The 20207-nt window shown below is 41.7% G+C and overlaps 1 protein-coding gene across 1 annotated transcript in view; it reads right to left on the minus strand.

Moving 5' to 3' along the window:
* The window catches only part of CYP20A1 (cytochrome P450 family 20 subfamily A member 1), a 31034-nt gene extending 10848 nt beyond the window's left edge, over positions 1–20186 (minus strand). Inside the window, exons 1-8 of the mRNA XM_088135650.1 lie at positions 19980–20186; positions 18076–18125; positions 17145–17311; positions 10050–10195; positions 7442–7609; positions 5103–5181; positions 4451–4566; positions 1688–1742 (exon numbers count right to left, since the gene is read on the minus strand). Coding sequence (XP_087991776.1) covers positions 1688–1742; positions 4451–4566; positions 5103–5181; positions 7442–7609; positions 10050–10195; positions 17145–17311; positions 18076–18125; positions 19980–20051 — 853 coding nt within the window. The 5' untranslated portion in view covers positions 20052–20186. The remainder of the gene's footprint in view (positions 1–1687; positions 1743–4450; positions 4567–5102; positions 5182–7441; positions 7610–10049; positions 10196–17144; positions 17312–18075; positions 18126–19979) is intronic.
* Between the last annotated feature and the right edge of the window lie 21 nt (positions 20187–20207).

Raw genomic sequence — 20207 nt, forward strand, 5'->3', positions numbered from 1 at the left:
CTGTATGTGTCCTGTTAAATCCATGGTCTGGGTCTTGTCCGCTAGACAGTTCCACCTGGCAGGACCCAGGAAGACCGTCTTTTCTGCCATGGCACCTGCCCTCTGGAATATCATCCCCCGAGATTAGATTTGCCCTGACCCTGCTGGCCTTTCGCAAGGCATTAAAAACTTGGCTTCGCCATCTAGCCTGGGGCTCTGGCAGTGTGGGTGAGCCCGTTTCACGGTTAATTTGAATGTGAGACATTCCGAATGTTATTGGCAGCTATTTTATGCTATTGATGTTGTTTCTTAAATTTTAGTTTTATCCTGGTTTTATTTTGTTTTTAATTCTTAGCTGCCCAGAGTCATGTATATGAGATAGGCACCCATATACATTTATTAAACAAACAAACAATATATCTCGCTTTCACTCCTTTGCTGATCTGGCGCTGCTTTGTTTTACCATGTTCTGTCTGGACTGTGACTTCCTGTCCTGTGTATAGGTTTCACATGAGGACAATGGGATGTTCTGGAATTCCCATTTTCCTAAGCACATTCCACAGCTTGACATGATTGATACAAACGAAGGACCTTCTATAATCAATGAAGCACATATTAACCACTTTTTGGAATTCTTTGGCTTTTTTAATTATCCAGTGTGCATCAGCAATACACTAATGTATCTTGTTCCTCAGCCTTTTCAAAAACCACTTTGAATATCTGGCATCTCCCTTTTCATGTAGGGCTCTAATCTGCTAGCATGCAAAATTAAGGATTCTGTACAATAGTTTGCATAGTCCGTTAAATCTCCTTTCCTTGATATTGGTACACAGACTGATTTCTTCCAATCTGTTGCTCACCGTGACATTCTTCAGGTTTGCTGGCACACTTTAGTTAGATACTTTACTGATTTTTCTTCTTTTGTTTACCATATTTCTGTAGATGTTCCATCAACTCCTGTAGCCTTCCAGCTTGGTAGTGACTGAGTGCTGATCTAGCGTCATCATCTAGTACTAGGGAACATCTTCTAAGGTATCTTACATACTAACATTTCTACTATACAGGATTTCTTCCATCTTCCTTTGGAAGTATTTTCCAAAGTATCAATCTCTTCAAAGGAAAAAGTGTGGAGTTGTCTGAATATGATGGTGTATCGCAATCAGACAGAAAGGTAATTGCCTTAAAATATGAGGGAAAACGTGTAATGCTATTTCCAGATCTGCCTCCAATATTGGTTTAAAAAAAAACAAAACCCAAAGAATTCAGACAAGCACATCTCATGGCCAACCAAAAGGGGATAAAGACCATTTTTCCTGTATCCTGAAATTTTTGGTTTATCCTGGGATACTAGGATTTTGCTTCTCCCAAATCCCAACTTGCCCGGACTTTTGTTACCATTTCCTTTGCTCTACATGATGAGAAATTGGAATAAAAAACTGTCAAAATATTTATCATTTACTTTGCTATTTCAGGCATAAGCTCTAGCTCCCTCCACCTGCCCCATTTTAACTTCTCATGTCCAAGAAAGAAAATGGAATGAATGTTATAAAGGCTCTCAAGCCTCTCAAAAGCAGCACACACATAAACTACCGTAAACCAAATTATCCAGAGTATTATGGAACAGCAAGCATTGTGACAACATTTTCATAGGACTCCCCCCTCCCCCAGTGATTTACACTATGTCTTAAATGCTGTTTGATATACTTACATTTTGCGGTGATTATGGATCCTGCCAGAGAGAAGATCATAGTGTCCTCCAGAATCTGGAAAATGAAGAGATTTTCAGAGATGTTCATTGAAGGAGAAAAAAAAAAGATATAGTGAGAGTTAGTGCTAAGTTTAATATTGAAAATTTAATTAAACATTTTATATATGTCAAAGAAGAAATATCTGAAATGAATTCCAAATTAATTGTAGCTACAGAAGAAATAGCTCCAAAAAGAAAGAAAACGATTAACTGTCAACAGCACATCTTCTCCTTGCCCAGAAAAAGTATGCACAGGAAAGGCTGTCAGCACCATGTACATTCAGAAGCCTCCTGTTATGAAGTCAATTGGCCTTCACAGAACTCCAGACTATCGGTTGCATGTCATGGAGATTGCAGATGTTTGAATCAAACATCTCTGTTTTAAGCAACATCCTCCAGAGAAAGGGCGCTTACCTTAGCACTTAGCCAAAGGATCAATCAATCAAATCTTTATTACGGTCACAGACCTGCATACTTAGCAAAAGGAATTCCCCCCTCTTCTGCAGAAAAAAAGGCTTTTGTCTTTTAAAAATTCCAAGAGAGAAGCAGTGTACCAGGGCTAGAAAAGGAGCTGAGGAACATTGCTCCTGAGCTTCTGATTAAAGGCAAGAATCTAATCAAATCTGGAAGAACTAAGGAAGAAAGCAGGAAACTTTGCTGTAGTGATCAGCTTGCCTCTAAGAAATAGCAGCTTAGGTAACTGGAAATGTTGCATAAGATTACTTTTATTTTGGAATGTGTGGAGCTTTATGGTGCCTGATACATACTCTTTCTGATTTATATTTTCCGTTTTCAAATGTTCAGTGATTATATTTCCTAAGTAATAGACCAATGCCGTCTTATAATCTACTCAGTCTTCACTTTTTGTGTGTAGTTTTGACTTTGGAGATTCTCTTGAGATGCTGTGAGTGGCTTTTACAGCTCTCTCTTTTTACAGCTTCCTTTGCTGTATTGCATGTGAACACTTTAAATGATTTTTTTTTACCTTCTCCCTCTTTCTCTTGTTTTTTAAAATAAAGTTAATTCTGTTATACCTTGTGAGACTGAATTATCTCCCAAAGGAGGGGTGCTGATTTCCTTAGTCACATGCCTCCATACCCCAGGGCCAGGAAATAGCTATAAAAATGAAAGAAGATCTATAGCTCCTTTTACTTGCTAATAAGGTGCACAGATTATGGGATCCCCATCTATCTGACACACTAAGTTGACGAGGGATCCCAGGGAAAGGCACCCCTGGAAAACAGGTAGTGGCACCTAAGCCACCCTACCAAAGCAGGAAGGCCGATCCAAGGTGTCTTGATGTTTAGGACTTCTCAGAGAGAAGGCTTGAGACCTCTAGGTTTTCCCTCAATCCTAATGTTACACTTCCATATACAGTCTTCACATTTATGTACATTTCTCAGACATAAATGCCATCACATTTAATGGGGCTTTCTTCGAAAGGCTCTTGCCTTGGTTACTGAAGATCAGGGAATGTGTGTGAATGGCAATAGCTCCACCCTGCCCCACCAAGAGGTGTGGAATTCTCTCATTTTCACTGAGGCAATGCAGCCTCTATAAAAGCAACAGATATCTGCTACACTTGGAGAAGACCACACATGCTGTTGCCATGGTATACATGCCAGATGAACACCTCAGATATGCCAGTTATAGTATCACCTATCCAACTATTCTGCCAATGAAGATTCCCTCATGGAATGGCTAAATAAAGAAAAGTACAAGGGATTTTATTGGTCAATGACTGAAATAAAGATGATGATGATGATGATGATGATGATGATGATGATGATGATGTTGATGATGATGATGATGATGATGGAGGAGGAAGAGGAGGAGGAGGAGGAGGGAGGAGACATTGCACCTTATCCTCTATTTCCCTAGTTCATAGCCATGTCCTGTCAAAAGTAAAAATTCACTCTAGTTTTAGATCTGGTACAAAGAATTTCCTGCCATTCAGGAGTCAGCTAAAATAATACATTAAGAACAGCTTCTCCCATACCAACAATAATCCTATCCGCATCACTATAGCAGTTAAGTGCATACCATAACATTTATTTTTAGTTATATATTTTATTTTATATCAAATTTGTCACTGCCCATCTTGTTGAAACGACTCTGGGCGGTTTGCAAAACAGTTAAAATCAATTAAAATGACAATATCCGATAATCTTAATAAATAGAAAATAAATAGATCCAAGGATAGACGTTAAAATTGGCAGTCACTCGGGGAATGTCATCAAAGCACCAGTCACCCCCAGGATTGGGTAAGATTGTTGTCACCCCACGCAAGCTGGCAGAGCCACGTCTTTAATCCTTTCCAGAAGGCTGGGAGGGTAAGGGCCCGCCATACCTCTGGGGGGAGAATATTCCAAAGGGCAGGGGCAACGGCAGAGAAGGCTCTCCTCCTGGGCCCTGCCAGCTCACATTCTCTCACTGACAGGGTCCGCAACATGCCCTCCTTGCCTGACTGGATGGGACAGGTTGATGTGATGGGGGTGAGATGGTCCCTCAGGTAATTAAATATTACTGTTTAAAAAAAAAAAAAAGGTTCAAGCCTGAAGGTCTGGAGTAAAGTCACACACGTTACATCCTAGCAAGGAAAAAGACTGCATCAAATGAGATACAACAGAGGCAATTATATTAATCAAACACTGCCAAGACATAATTAGCAGCCGATCTAGAGGGAACTCCATTAATAGTTAATTACATCAAAGAGGCAGATACCTGCTTGTCACTCAGATTCCCTTGCAGTAAAGAATCGATGAAGATGTGTCGGTTGAAGCTCCTTCCTTGGCGCTCTTTTATGACTTTCTTCAAGACCAGCTCCATTTCCATCAGGGCTTTAAACACAAAGAATAATGAGGTCATCCTCTAGCTAGCAGAGGGTGTTGTCCTAGAAACACATCCTATCAAGTTGGGCAGCTGGTCTTTGGCTTCTGATGACTGCTTCCCTTGTTGTAGATGAAAAATGATTTGAAACACATTTATTTCAGTATAGCCCTATCCATTGGTTCCATGTGTGTGTGTGTGTCTGTGTGTGTGTATGCATATGCATGTATGAATGGAGAAACAAAATTTCATCTGTCAGCCTCCAGTATTTACCCAAAATTTACACAACCTTTGAATGGTCAACAAACAGGTGTTGCAGAAACAATGTAGTGTTGAAGGAGGGACCAGTTGGGGTGGTTTTATTTCCCTATCCTGCATTTGGAAAAAGAGATGAACAAACAATGCTCATGGTGTATCTATCTGCTGACATGCTAGATAAAACAGTACAATTTCTGAAACATTCAGTAAAACGTAATGCTATGCAGAAATGTTCAGTTAGATCACCTTGCCATGTACATGTGTCAAACAGATACAAAATAGGACTCACCATCTTCATACTGCTTTTTTCTGGTCACGCTTTTATCAAGTGAACCATCTAAGAAACCCTTTCCAATTTCTGCCCAGATCTGAAATAGAAATAGATAATAATTGTTATCCTTCTAAATTTATTAAAAGTCTTGACTTACTTCAGTCTTATCAGAATGTCAAACATGGTTTCTGTACTAAGGAAAGGATGATGCTAAAAGGGAAGTCATTTTTTCAACTGAAAAATGCCATATAAATGCTTGGCAATCAATCTTTTTATGCTGGATAATTCCATATATATTCCATTCTTGAGCAGAGTGCTGAAGAATATGGTAGTACCTCGACTCCCTTCTGGATTAAATAGGCTTTCTAGATATGCTTCCATCCAGCTTCAGACTTAGTTAAAATCTGTCCAGGTAGCCTTGGGAGGTGGACTTACACGTGGCACTGGACAGAGTATGCCCCCTTGGGACTTCTCAGTGCCTTGGATTCCCATTCATGCAGATGACATATTTAGCCACAATGGCGCCTAGCTTAGTTACATTCGTACTGTAGGAGGAGCTGCCACTGAAAAGTGTTCAGAAATTTCAATAAACCTCTGTGGTCAGAGATTGTTGACTGGCTCCAGCTATAGAGAGCATGTAACTGTTTTGTTACAACAGTTTCATTGGCTAACAATTCATTTCTAGGTATAATTCAAAGTGATAGTTATCACCTTCAATGGCCAGCTGTTTGAAAAACTGCATTTTCTAAGATGCATTTGCCCAGGTGTCAGCCAACCAACATTGCAGACACACTAGATGTGAACCTTAAAGATGACCTTCTTCATGGGTATGTTGTGGAATTCCCTGCAAAGGTTAGCCTGGTTGGCCCTATCTCTTGTTGACATTCTTCATTTGACTTTTAGCATTTAACTTGACTTGATGCTGCCTTAAGTTTAAGTCTGATGACTGCTGCTAGTTATTTTTTTTTAATTGATGAGTTTTTAATTGTTGAGTTTGCTTTAATGATAATTATGTATTTTTATTTGTATTTGTATTCCATGAGTAGTCACACTGAATGCTATTTTTGTTGGAAGGGGAAGGTGTAAATTTAATAAATACATTTATTTGTTTGTTTGTTTATTTTCTCCCTCGCCCATCTCCTCCCAATACATCCCTTGCCTTAAAGCTATTATCAAAAGGAATACGCAGCCTCCAAGTTTGCAGCACCCTGAAGGACCTACAGAAGAAACCATACTGTACACAGAACCAGTCACACAATAAACCCCACGAAACGCTTGGAGGACTATGAGCATATTGGGTGTATCTCATCTTCATTCGCCTAAACTCATCTTGGACTACAGTATCCATTTTAAGTAATGTGAATATTAAATATATTTAGAATTGTAAAATATTTAAATTTCAAATGTCTCTTTTACTATGACTTGTGACTTCCTTCCTGGTCTTCCATATCAGTGGACTAAAACAGAGATCTTAGCTTCCAGAAAATAAGACAAACATATGGGCTTGATATAATTTTTCTTAAAATCCTAAAGGATATATGATGGGTTCCTAGGCTGTCTATTCTCTTAATTACAAGAACAGAGAGACTTCCTGATACATGAAGTAATACAGTAATTATTCCCATTTTTAGAAAGTATCTAGATCAGATTCAAATTACTACAGCAATACTTATAACTATTGTAGGTATTATACCTGAAGTCTGAGATTAAACTGAAGATAATACTGGTATAGAGCAGGCTGGATTCAGAAAGAAGACATTGAAATCATACACTGTCTGTCATTTTAGTTTTAGCTGAAAGCTTTTGTTTTTACAGCATTGCTTGCCCTTAAATCTGCACTTGATTCTCTCTGTGGGGAGAGACTTTAGGAAAAGATCTCTCAGCTCAATGGATTAAGGGTTCCTCATTTAAAAGTTCTTAATGCAGATACTGTACTACAAGCAAAATATGCAATGTCCTACAAGCCAGGCTATCTAAGCCTATTTCAATAACTGAAATCCAAGTTTCCCTTGAGGTGAATTTAGCCCCTGGTGACCACATGCATATTCCATGTTGTTTTCTTGGCAATAATACAGAAGTGGTTTTCCATTTTTTAATTTCCCAGCCTAGTCTGCAGCCCTGGAATTTCCTTGTGGTTTCCATCCAAGCATTACCCAGGTCCAACTCAGCTTAGCGTTTCCAAGATCAGCCAAAGTCAGCTAAGCGGTGTTACCGGCTATTACTCAATAACTGAAGGAGATTAGCAAAGCTGCATCTTGGAGCCAAGGCCTTTCCACTTATATCTATGTGGTTTGTCTCCCAGTGGTAGAAAATGGAACTGAAGAGAATATTCCTGCCTCCTCTTTCTGTGGACTTACCACATCATGGTTCCTACGAAATCGGATGACTTCTTGGTCATCTTCAAATCTGCTGCCCATAGCAGTCTGTGTAACAGCTTTCATTGCAAAGCCTAACATGTGTTGACTGAGGGGCACGTGTTGAGACTCAGGGAAAGTTAGCCATTTTGATAGCAATTCTTCTGACAGCTTAAACAAAAAAAATAAATGTGTCAATCTCTTTACATTCCCGGGAAACTGAAAAGGATGAATTAAATATTATTACATGTCCTGTTGACTAGAAAATCAAAGCAATGCATTTTAAAGTATTGTGATGAAATCCATCCCTACACATATCAGATTAGCATTCAGCTACTGATACAATGTCTCCCATCTAGTGGTGCTTTGGGGAAGGTGCAATGATTCTTAAGGCACACAGAGAGCGCCTGTGGGAATACAGACCTCCATGACTTTCACTGGACACAGCAGGTCTGTATGACCAAAAGGATGAGGGGCATGGAGATGCTTCCTCCAAAGGAAGTGAATGGAAATGCCAACTCCAGAGGTTCTGAATCCTTGTGATACTACAACCCATAAAAATGAACTAGGTGGCCCACATGTCGTGAATAAAACTGATTTGATTGGGACTAGGGATGGGCAAGTCATAGATCAACATTGTTATTTATTTATTTAAATTCATTATTGCCGCCCACTCCCATAGACTCTTGGTGGCTTACAAATACCAATACAAAACAATAAAATCAGCTAAAAACATACAATCTCACAGGCAGCCTGCATGAAAACAATCAAACAGTAACAACTCAAACCAGGGGCCCCACAACCACATCAACCTCAGGCCTGGGAACAAAACCAGTTCTTAAGCACTTTTCGGAACCCCAGGAGAGAAGGTGCTGTGCGTATCTCTGGAGGGATGCTACTCCAGAGGACGGGGTCCATGACCGAGAAGGCATGCTTCCTCAGTGCCATAAAATGACAGCATTTAATAGAAGAGACCTGGAGTGCACCCACTTTGCCAGGATGTACCAGGCAGGCACAAACAGAGGTAGGTGGTTCCTCAGGCATCCAGGCCCTATGCCATAAAGGGCTTTATATGTCATGACCAGCCCCCTGAATTGCACCCGGACCTGAAAACAATACAGCTCACGTTGCAGTAGGAACACATGGGCATACAGGAATGTGCCCATTACTGTTCACACCACTGCATTTTGCACCAACTGTACCTTCCGGGTGGTCTTCAAGGGCAGCCCCCTGTACAGTACGTTGCAATAATCCAATTGTGGGGCAACCAGAGCATGAGTAACTGTCTAAAGGGCCTCCCGGTCAAGAAAGGGGTGCAACTGGCACACAAGATGAACCTGTGCAAAGGCCCTCCTGGCCACAGCTGCCACCTGCTCTTTGAGCAGTAGCTGCAAGTCCAGAAGGACCCCCAAGTTGCGCACCAGTCTAGAATGGGGAAGTGCTACTCCATCCAACACCAATGATGAAAACGTCCCCAATCCCGGGGGGCCAAAGAGCCACAGCCAGTCTTGTCAGGACTGAGCCGAAGCCTGTTCCGCCCCATCCAGACCCAAAGAGACTCCAGACTGGGTTGGCACATCAACAGCTTCACCTGCACAGCCTGGCGTTGAGATATACAACTGAGTATCCTTAGTATACTGAGGATACCAAACCCAAACTGATGGATGACCTCAGTTTCATGTAGATGAGGAAAGAGTGCCGAGCCCAAAGGCACCACACAAATGAGGGGCGGTGGGTGCAACCTCTCCCTCCCTGTCAACACCGACTGAAACCAACCACTGAGGAAGGAGATGAATCCCTGCATCCACTCCTACCCCTGCAGCCAGCCCAGAAGGATACTGTGGTCAACAGCGCTGGAAGCCACTGAGAGATCAAGGAGCACCTCCATCTTGGCTCTGCCAAGGGTCACTAACAAGAGTGACCAGCACTGTCTCTATACTGTGCCCCAATCTGAAACCCGATTGAAACAGGTCCAGATATACTAATTATTTTCAACAATTTAATTTTAATTGACAGACCATGGAGGTTTTCAAATTATTTGGTACAACTTCCTACTTGAGCTTGTGTAGGGAAAATGAGGCTCTCTCTTTGCCTGTGCAATCCTGATCATGTTGAAAACATGCATCATCGTCGTCGTCATCATCATAAAAATTCGTATGCCGGCTGGCTCTCAGCACCTCTGGGCAACTCACAACAATCAAAGAAATTACAATAAAATAAATAAAGCATCAAAAATAAAGAAAAATGCCAATTGTTTTGGTTTGGAGAACATTATAAGCTCTGCTAAAATCCAGCATAGGACAGAGTAAAGCAGGGAGGGTCAAAAACAGCCTCAGGCATGTTCATTATTAGACTTTTAATTTAACTTGTCTTGAAAACACAGGAAAGATATAACATGGAAGTGTGCCAGACAAGATTTACACTGGGAAGATCTTCGAGAATGATTAGACAACATAAACAACTTTTAAAAACCTTAAAACATCTGATTCCATCGTTAGTCAGATCTCGATGCACCATGGCCTTTAAAAAGACTCTGAATCATGTATCTTCCTAGGAAAGACCCTCCCATACAACTCAGCAAAACAATTTGCCCTCAGATAAAGCTATTCACCTTCTGGATGACTGGAAAATTACTCGGCAGCAGCTTGGTGACACCATTTTCATACAGTTTTTTCCTCAAGCAGCTCTCGGCCATGTCTCCACCCAGGCCAGACTGATACTGCAACAAGGACTTTAACATTGTTTCAAAGGGGTCCGCTGAAAGAGAGAGCGAAAATGCAACCAATCCCTACAGTGCTCTAAAGAAGTCTCCAACTTCAGGTCCCATGGTTCCCAGACCACCTGGGAACTGGAAAAGCATGCTGGAAAGCAGCAGGTAGGGAAAGACTGCTATAAATCTGTCAAATTAGTTCAGAGGCTGCGGTGAGTTACATGGTGAAGGGTTTGGAATCCTTCATGGGTAGGTGCTAAAAACTGGTACCCAAATCGGTATTTTGTTTTCAAGATCAATAACACGACAAGAAGATGCAGAACATTATACCCATATCTTTGTTCCTGAATGTCTGTATTGCCCAAATCTCCAAGAAACCATTTTTGTCAATAGCCACATGTGTTTATGGCTCCTTCAAATGCCTCTGCAGAAAAAAGAGAGAAGTACAATTTGTGTCCTCCTCAGAATAAGAAACTGATCTAATCAGGCACTCAGGAAAGCCTCGACAATGTAGAACTAGCCTCTCCTGTAAGAATCGGTTTCTGGGTAACACTAGACCCGCAGTTCATTTTTATTTTAGTAACCCAATTCCTTGCCTCAATTACATAATATAACTTTTAGCAGATCACTAAGGGAGCCCTCCTTAAAGTATATTTTTCATCCATACTGGACAAAGCAGAAACCTAACCGGTGGCTCACGCCAACTGGAGCAGTTCCAGGATGTAATGATTATGCAGATCACTTTGCTAGCTGACAATATCCTTTGCCCAGCACTATCAGATGCTCAGAGATTCTAAACCATCTGTTGTCCAAGGCAATTTGCAAAAATGCTACTAGTTTATAAAGCCGGTGATAATATGTATGTGCAATCACACTGTATATTTTTGGCAGAAATGCTTGAGTTTCCTACTGCATTAATTACAGGGTGTGTGATGCTAATCTTAATGAGCTTAAAGGCATTTGTATTTTAACCGAGAACAAATTATGTTACACTAAATTACAACAAAGTGTTACTGCAGCCAGAACTTGAGGGATCAAAAAGGGGTCACTGTGTGATCCAGCTGCAAATACTTTTCTGCCTTATCCAATATTCTTGGTCCACCATTATTACTCATAACATAATCTCTATTCAACAGTATACTTTGCAATCACCATCTCACCGATTTTCTTTTCCTCCAAGTATCTCTGGAAGAGAGGGACAAGACCAAGGCCATCTGACAGAGCTCCTGGATGAGCAGGGTTGGCATAGACAGTCTATTGAATCACCTACTGCACTAATAGTAATGTAAGCATGGCATGGTGGTCAAGATACTAAACTAGGAACAGGGAGACTTGGGTTCAAGTCCACCCTCAATCACTGGAGCTCACTGGGTGATTTTGGGCCAGTCACTCTCTCACACACAGGGTTATCATTGTGGGAATAAAATGAAAGCAGATTCTCGTGTAAGCTGAGCTCCACCAGGAAAGGCAGGATATAAATCCAGCAAATTAATAAAATAGATACATTCCATCAGACAACTATTTTGTCCCTGCTTCTACAACATGAGGTGGATACCCAACTTAAAAAAGTAGTAGCAGCAGTAGGAACCCCTATTGAATTCTGTATGATTTAGATCTGAGTAGGTATGTACAGAACTGCACTATAAAGCTATTTTATTCTCCCTTCTTGGCTGTTTTTTGTGTAACTGTTCAAGTATCCTTTAAATGTGTGACTCAAAGAAAGAAAGGTGGGGGGAACCCTCTAGGTGCTGTTTATTTCCACCCACTCCCAAGCCAAGCATAACAAAAGCAGCAGGGTGCAAAAGAAAAGTGTGCATTAAACAAGGGAGCTTGGCAAGCAGTTGGCAACAGAAGGCGAACATGCCACAAGCAATTTGAACCTAAAGATCACACAAAATCCAGGAAAGGTGTCCTGCAAAGCACATGCTGCAATCTCTGGAGGCTGAAATCAGTTTTAAACTATTCACCAACTTGTGCCTCTATCATTTCTACTGCTTAAGAGACTTCCAACTTTGTTCAATTCTTTTTTTTGCTGGAAGCCCAATTTACAAGCAGCAGAGTTACAGTTGAGGATTTTCGTCTGCATCAATAAAGAGAGAATAATGAAAGGCCACAACAGCACTGTAGCAAAAGAGCTAGCGACAAAAGCACCTTGAATTACTTGAGGTTAAAAAAACATACATAATGGATGCATCATAAAGATATGAGGCATACCTTTAGGTTCCTCTATTCTGAGAAGGAAGGAAAAAAATGTTTTCTCTTTAAAAGAGAGAACCACATTTATTCTAGAGTAGAGCAAAAGAAATGGTTTGGAGAGAGGGAGTTGAAATGAAATGAGATTTAGAGTTGAATTTGGCAAAGGTATGAGAGAATCAGGGAGGGAGGGAGGGAGGGAGGAGCGAGCAAACTATTAAGGGGAGACTTGGAGTAGAGATTACACGGTCCTGAGATGAAACTCAAAATAACCCTGCCTTGATTTTGTTTGCTTATTTATTTATCATATTTATATAGCTGCCCATTTCACGTATAGTGACTCATAGTTTAGTATGAATGGGTCAGAGAGGAACTTGGACAGGTTTTCAAGATTTTTTATTCTATATTACCACAATAAAGAGCATTCCTGGTAGCCCTGTTGTGCCTGTTTCTTGAACTGGCCTACCTTGCAGGGTTGATAACATGAGAGGAAGAGTAAGCTTCAGTTCTCTCAATAATAATTCCTCCCACCAGCTGTCCAAAAAGCTCATGCCCCTAAACATTAAGAGTTATTTATGTAGCCCCTGTCCATACAGTACTTACTATAAACCAATGCCCCTTCCAAACTGCTTTTAGATTCACTCCTCAGATGTACACAGCACATTTGCACTGTTATATGACTCCTCACACTGTTATAATGGACCTTTCCCTCCTTGGGCAGGTCAGTGCCCTCTCCAGCTGGCCAAATGAGAAGGGTTAAAAATGGAAGTTAGCCACACCTTCTGTACTACTTGTTCTTCCCTTGCTGCATTTACTTTTCACAGAGAGGGAAGATGTAAATCAGATTTCAAACTTTTTCAGGCCGTGGAATCAGTTCATTAAAAAAAAAATCCCAGAATCCCCGATCAAGAGGCAAAGCTCTAGCAACAGAAAATTCCCTGTGTTTGAGTGAATTTTTTTCCTTGCCTTTAATCTCTTACAGAGTCCCATGAGGTTCTCATGGAACACTAGGGCTACACAGAACACAATTCGAAAAACCCTGACATATCCAGCAAAAAACCAAGGGCCATTATGCTTGCCATCTCTCAGGGAGGCCAGAAATCAACCGGGAATGGCATCTAGGGACCACAGTGCGTTCACTTTAAGTTGGGGGGGGGAGCCCCAGAAGGGAGGACAAAGCAAGTGAGGAACCAACCATCCAACCCCTAGACGCCTCTTGATGCTGGGGAGACACACAACGATGGCCCTAATCTCAGCTGAGTGCAGCCTTGGCCTCTGGAAGAGTTCCAGGTCTTAGTATTGATCTCATTCAAGAATACAGGTTACTTTGATCATCACTTATGAAAAGCCGTTGGTGCAACACTTCCAATTTAAGCTTTATAATATCCAGCTTCATAGACTTTTTAAAATTTAACTTAATTTAATTATTTAAACCACTTTAATTATTTAATTATTTAAATTGTTTACTTTAAGTTATTTAATTAACTTAAATTAAATAATTTAAGCTTTATAATATCCAGCTTCATAGACTTTTTCCAGTGTTGCTCTAAGTCTAATCCACATTCAGCTGGAACAAAATTCTGCTGCTTTTGAGCCCATCCCTCTCCTCCCCTATGAGGATGTAGTCAAAATCAGACTAAGGACAGGGCATGACAAAGCAAGTGCCAGGGCTGGTCTCCTCCTGCAACTCTTGGGAGGGTTGGGGGAAGGATTTCTTTCTCTTTCAAACCAATTATCCTCTAATCAGTGATGTAGTTTAGAAAGCATGATCGTATTGAGAGATGAGATAACCACATGTTCGGTTCAGGGTGTACGTGTGCACATACTTGTACAAGAGAAGGAAACAATATGATAGGTACCCTTTTTCAAGGTAATTATCTGAAAGCTTCCTTCTTGCTCAAAACTCTACAAAGGCCATTAGCCTTGGTCATCCACATTGCAGCAAGCTTCCATGCTGATGGAAACTCAAAACCCAAGTGAGAGAGAGAACAAATAACCACATCCCTTTTCAGTTTCATCTTTCTATCCTGTTTCTTCAGGGTTTTTTTTTCCAGATTGTAAGCTCCTCGGAGACAGCCACCTGTATCTTTTGCTTATTGAACTCTGCAAAACTGCCTACCAGCCAAACTTTTTCTGGCCAAAGGAAATGTCAGCCTGGATCATAAATGTTCTGTTGCTCCAAAGCTAGAGAAAAATGGAAACAGATTCTGTGAAGTGTTCTGCCCAATCCACAGAAGAGGTGAGAGAAGAAATACAACAAAGATTTCTTGGTTGGATTTCATGGTCTTCCAACCATGAAAGAGGAGGGGAGAGGGGGAGGGGAGGGGGAGAGGGAGAGGAGAGACTTAACTTCCCAGTGGGGATGGAAGAACAATAAAAAGGAAGCACTCACAGATCCACAATGCTTGTTTCTCTGAAAAAGACTAATGGCTCTCCAACTCACATCTCACATAATGCTTCACCTAAGTCTCAAATGCCTGTAGTGTAGGAAATGTTTTTAAGAAGTACTAATTAAAAATATGTACAACAACTTTTTTTAAAGAAACAGGCTTGCCCATGGAAATTTCTAACCTTTATTTGCATCTGAAAGGAAGAACTAAAAGAACAGACTTGTTAAATGTCACACTCCTTTGTTAAAGGCAAGAACCTGTTGAAAAGCATCATGAGACATTTAACTGCTACGTGTTGTTTTAAATTAACACCTCTGCTTAGCTGCAAAAATTTATGGGGCTGCTTGCTCTAATTTTTTTTACCCTGCCAAGTGAGTGACAGGACAGCTGGAAGAGCTTTAATCCATGGAGTCACCAGGAATTTAATGGAACTTAATATTCAACCCAACCCACCTCACAGGGTTGTTGTGGGGAAAATAGGAGGCTGGAGTATTAGGTATGTTCGCTGCCTTGAGTTATATATAAAAAAAGGCAGGGTAAAAATCTAATAACAACAACAGCAGCACGCCCCAACAGTAAAGTAAGTACTGAGATTCTCGTTCTTCACTGAATATGGGATCTTAAGCTTTTTTGGTAGAAAGAATGGCATTAGGGAAGGCAAGTAAATTACCCTCTCCCCAGATACACTTGCCCAGTGTAAACTAAATTGTCAGCTCAGCCATAAAACATTAAGAAGGCCAAAAAGTATTGACAGAGTTAGGAGAAGACACTAAGAGGCAAGCATAGGAAGCAAGGCCAGTATAAGATAAACCCACAGAAGTAACTCTCTACAAAAAAACAACTGTCCAAGAAATACTGCCTTTTTTACTTATCTCTGTAATACTGGCCTTATTACCTCATAGTTCTGCCCTAACTATCTCACTAAACACACAATGTGCTACCAGAGTCAATCACATACTCCGTACCTGTATCTAATCACAGGCATATTGTAATGTGCCTAACACTATCTACATCCCCACCCCTTTTTAGGTTAGCCTAAAGAAACAATGTGCACTTTCATGAGGGTGTGCTTAAGCCTCATTATTAAAGATTTCTATGAAGAAATTTCTCCTACACACATAAGTATTTTTAGAAGGGCAATCATATTTAGCCTATTGCAGGCAGTAGAAAGAAAAAGCAAGCGTATTTACAGTGGAACCTCGGTTTACGAACTTAATTCGTTCCGTGACTCTGGTCGCACCCCGAATTTGTCGCAACCCGAACCAAATTTCCCCATAAGGTTCAATGTAATTACCGTTAATCCGTTCTGGCGTGGAGGACAAGGAGGCGGCTATTGCTTGGAGGGAGGGTCCCCCTCCCTACGACCATGTGTCAGGGGCGGAAAATGGCTGCGGACCACGTGTCAGGGGCGGAAAAATGGCCGCGGACCGTGTCACGGGAGGGAAAATGGCCGCATATCCTGTTCGTACCCTGAGGCGGAGTTCGCAAACCGAGGTAAATTTTTGCGGCCGGAGCTGGTCGTAACCCGAAAAGTTTGTTAACAGAGGCGTTCGTAACCCGAGGTACCACTGTATTGAAATAGTGAATAATGTGACTGTAGGATTTTGTCAGAATAAATATGTTGCTGCACATTTAAGATCTACGCTATAGACCCTTACTCTGCCAACCACATTCTCAAATCTGTTCAAATGACATATTGAGAACAGCAGCAACCTCATTCGGGTTTCATTCACCTGGACAATTCTCTAAGGTGACACATGGCATCAGGTGTCAATAATACTTTATAGCACTCACATTGACTGAACTGCATTGATGCCCCACAATAGTTAGTAAGAGGGAGGTTTTTTTTTTAAGTTATTAACTGGAAAGCAGTGGGGAAACCAGTATTTCACTACCTATACGCACACAAATGTAAAAGTTGCTGTAGTGCAACAAAATGTCTTCAAAAGAACCTTGTATTCACTTATAAATTTAGCACTCTCACACTGGGGTCACTAGAGTTGGAGAATGGCTAGTTAACACTGCCTTTAGATGTTGAAGTACACCTGACCTTTTTGAAACTGAAGTTCTTTAGATGCATTGGGCCAAACTTCCATCATCTAGAGTTCATGGGAATCTTGCTTTGCCAATTCAAGTTTTATTGGATGTAGGTTACCCACTTTCTAAGTGGATCTTCTACTTGTCTGAAGAGCTCTTTTCATATTTCTCAGCTTCCTGGTTTCAGTCTGCACAAATATTTTTCCACCTTACATACATTCTTCTGTCTGAATTCATCTGTCTAAATAATCAGCCAGCTGAGGATAACATTCAGTGAACTTCATGAAATCCACAAAAGCTTATGTCTTCCCAAAAGAGTTTATTCTATATCAGCCAACTGACTCAGATTTTTTGTAGACATGAGAAAAGTACTTACTTGTCCTGTTAGGGTTAATGTGCTGCTTCAGAAGGTCAGCGGACCCCAGGCTGATCACAAGACGTTGTCCAAACCAGAAGGAGACAATTGGGCCATATTTCTCATGGAGGTTGACCTGAAACTCATGCAAGCTGCCACTAGTTATGATGTCTGGGAGATTCCCATCTCTGGAATGAAAGAAGGATGAGATTAAGGCAAATGGATTGGAATCTCCAAAGAAGAAGTGAAGAGCTCAACATAGGATCACAACATTGGGCTGAGCCATAGTTTGTTCAACTCCTTCATTGGCTAAATCACAGTAAGCTGGGTACAAACAAGTAAAGCCACAAATCACAGTTTATAGACCAAAACTGCTGGGTTTAAAGCATGGTTTATGGATTCCCTTGTGGCAAAGTTTCAACCAGACCAGAGTGTTTCGTTAGAAGGATTCACTTCCCAACTAGGCATTACTATTTTTGCTAAGATTGACATCCCCTTTAAAGAATATTTTTTACCCTGCAGACTGAGCAACAGAGCTCTGATTTGAAACCAGCCTGCCTCAAACGGTCTTAGAAATTTCTGCAGAGGTTGCTCCAGCCTGGAGCTTCATTGTTTGAGAATCAGGGAACAGAAGTGAGGAAAGAAAACTGGAATCAAGCAGGAAAAATGAGGGAGGAGCCAAGAGGACTGTCTTAAGAGAAAAAGGGGGAGCTATTGGTGAGATCAGAAGGGAAAAAAGCACACGGACACTCATGTACATAGGAAACAGGGAAGGTGCTTCCAATGATATCTTAACTGTGTCCTCCCCCAGATAAAATGTGGCAGTCCTGAACATTGTCTCAACATTCCAAGTGCGCCCACGGATCCAGAAAGATCAAGGGCACTCCATGCGTACAAAAGGAAATGGAACAGAAAGGCAGAACTGATGTTACAGAAGAAAGAAGCAGCTTACTTTTCATCAGTTGGGGTGATCCCTGGGATTCCTGAAGCTTGTCGGGAAGACTAGGAAAGAAACCAGTGAGATTATTAATCCACTGTTAACATAATCAAGTCAACGTTAAAAGAAATATATTACTGAACCAACTGTTTCCTTAAATCTAGATATTTATAATTTTACTGCATGCAGGACTACAAGTCCTCATAACTTCTACAGGACTAACATGTATGCAACTGTAGTTTATTTTAATCTTAAATACATGTAGCTGAATACAAACCCAGCTATTTCTGAATAAATTTATTCAGGACTGTTGATTTATAAATTGCCTGTGCTGCTGAACCATCCTGGAGTTCAAGAGAACATTTTAAGGCAGTTTCCCATCTAAATCTGGACTACAGAGTCAGTTTAACAGAACATATTTAAAGATTGTATTGGATAGCTGGGTTTAACTCTTCTAAACTTTTAGATATTAATATACAGGGCAACTAATATCAAGCACTTCTTTTCCTCCTCCTCCTATTTTCTTTTGTGCTGAATCTTCCGGACCATAAATTTTACATTTTTATTCATTTGTCTTGTTAATTCATGTTGGGTAGCTTTTTTAGAAGGCCAGGGTAGAAACTTTTAAAATAAATAATTGCATTAGAAGAATCTCGCTACTGTGCTAATTTCCAGGATATGGAGCAGTTCACGCTGTATGTGAAAGTGCAGAGTACCCTCACGATACCGGGCTTTTGATAAAGGCCCACCCCCAATGTTTCAGAGAAAAACATTTCCCATCCTTGCTGGGGACTGAGCCTCCCACCTCTGGCGTTGCAAACGCTCGGCTTCCGTCCCTGAGCCAAAGCCCCTCCCACCACCGGATGCTTTCTGCCCTCCCTGGGGCAGATCACGGCTCCATTTAAGCCCGCCTTACTTGTTCTGCTCTTTGGATTGGTGTTCTGGCAAGTTAAAAGTAAAGACTTCCTGGAACTCAGCTTGACTCCTGGTGATTTCATGGAAACATTTTGGCAACAGTATGGAAGTTGTTTACTGTTGCCTTCTTCCAGAATACTACTTTTACTTCCAAGTCTTGTCCACAGCTTTCCTGGTGGTCTCCCATCCAAATATTAACTCCTTCATATCCTGTCCATCTTTCTTCAAGGTAGGCTAAAGTTGGCTGGGTGCTGCCACTTTGCTGTCCACAGTTAACACAGAATTCCTATTCTGTGATCTGCCTTACCTCCGCAATTGAGGTGGCTAGTAAAGTGATTGAATAAATAAACAAATTGACCAAGGGCATCTCTGCTTTAGCTGATTAAGTTTCCATTTGTTTGTCTGCACCCATTGCAGTTTTCTCAGTTTTTGATGAGTAGAAGGGATCAAGGTGAGTGTTGTCTGCCAAAACGTCGGGCATCCTCTTCCGGTGGTTTAACAAATATATTAAATAGCAGGGAGGGGGAGGGGGCAGAATGGGACACGCTATCACGGGGAAGGTCCCACTGGAAGCAAAGTGGGTCGCTTCTGAAAAGCCCAGTTTAGGCTGGAACTTCTGGGGGGGGGGGGCGGAATCAGAAAATGGTTTCTGTCCCATCTCAGCCGTCAGAGCAAAACTGCAGGGAACAAAGGAGGAGCTTTATTAAACCGCTGCCTCAAAACCGGTGGGGGCAGGCGACTTCTTCGTCACAAGAAACTCAACGGAACTACTACTCCAGACCGTCCCGGGCACGAACAAAATGCTGCGGATCGACAGTCCGGGCTCACTTGTCTGGGAGTAAGCCCCAGACTCTTACTTCCGAGTAAAGCTGCACAGGACTGCACCCGACAAGTGCGTGGCGGCGAAGGTCCTTCGAAGGGGACGCGCTTCCCTTCGGTTTGCGACACAGGCCCCCGCCCCCCACCCCCACCCCCACCCCCAGGCTCGCACCCCGCTTATTTACCGGGCAGAGGTACAGCACGGCTCCCACCAGGATCAACAGGAAGGTGACAGCGAAAATGACAAAGTCCAGCATGACGGTCGCCCCCGGCCGGCTGCCCTCCCTCCGTCCCTCCCTCCGAGAGAAAACCCGTCCACGTCCGCGTCCGCGCCGGTCCCGACCCGCAGCCCCAACGCAGAGCGGAGGCGCAGAAAGAGGCGGAGATCCGAGGAGGGAGGCGAGAGCAATCGA

Source organism: Python bivittatus, unplaced genomic scaffold (genome assembly GCF_059951505.1).
Source record: "Python bivittatus isolate LINGU-HERP-01145 unplaced genomic scaffold, Pbiv_v1 ctg000200_np1212, whole genome shotgun sequence".
Taxonomy (NCBI): Eukaryota; Metazoa; Chordata; class Lepidosauria; order Squamata; family Pythonidae; genus Python; species Python bivittatus.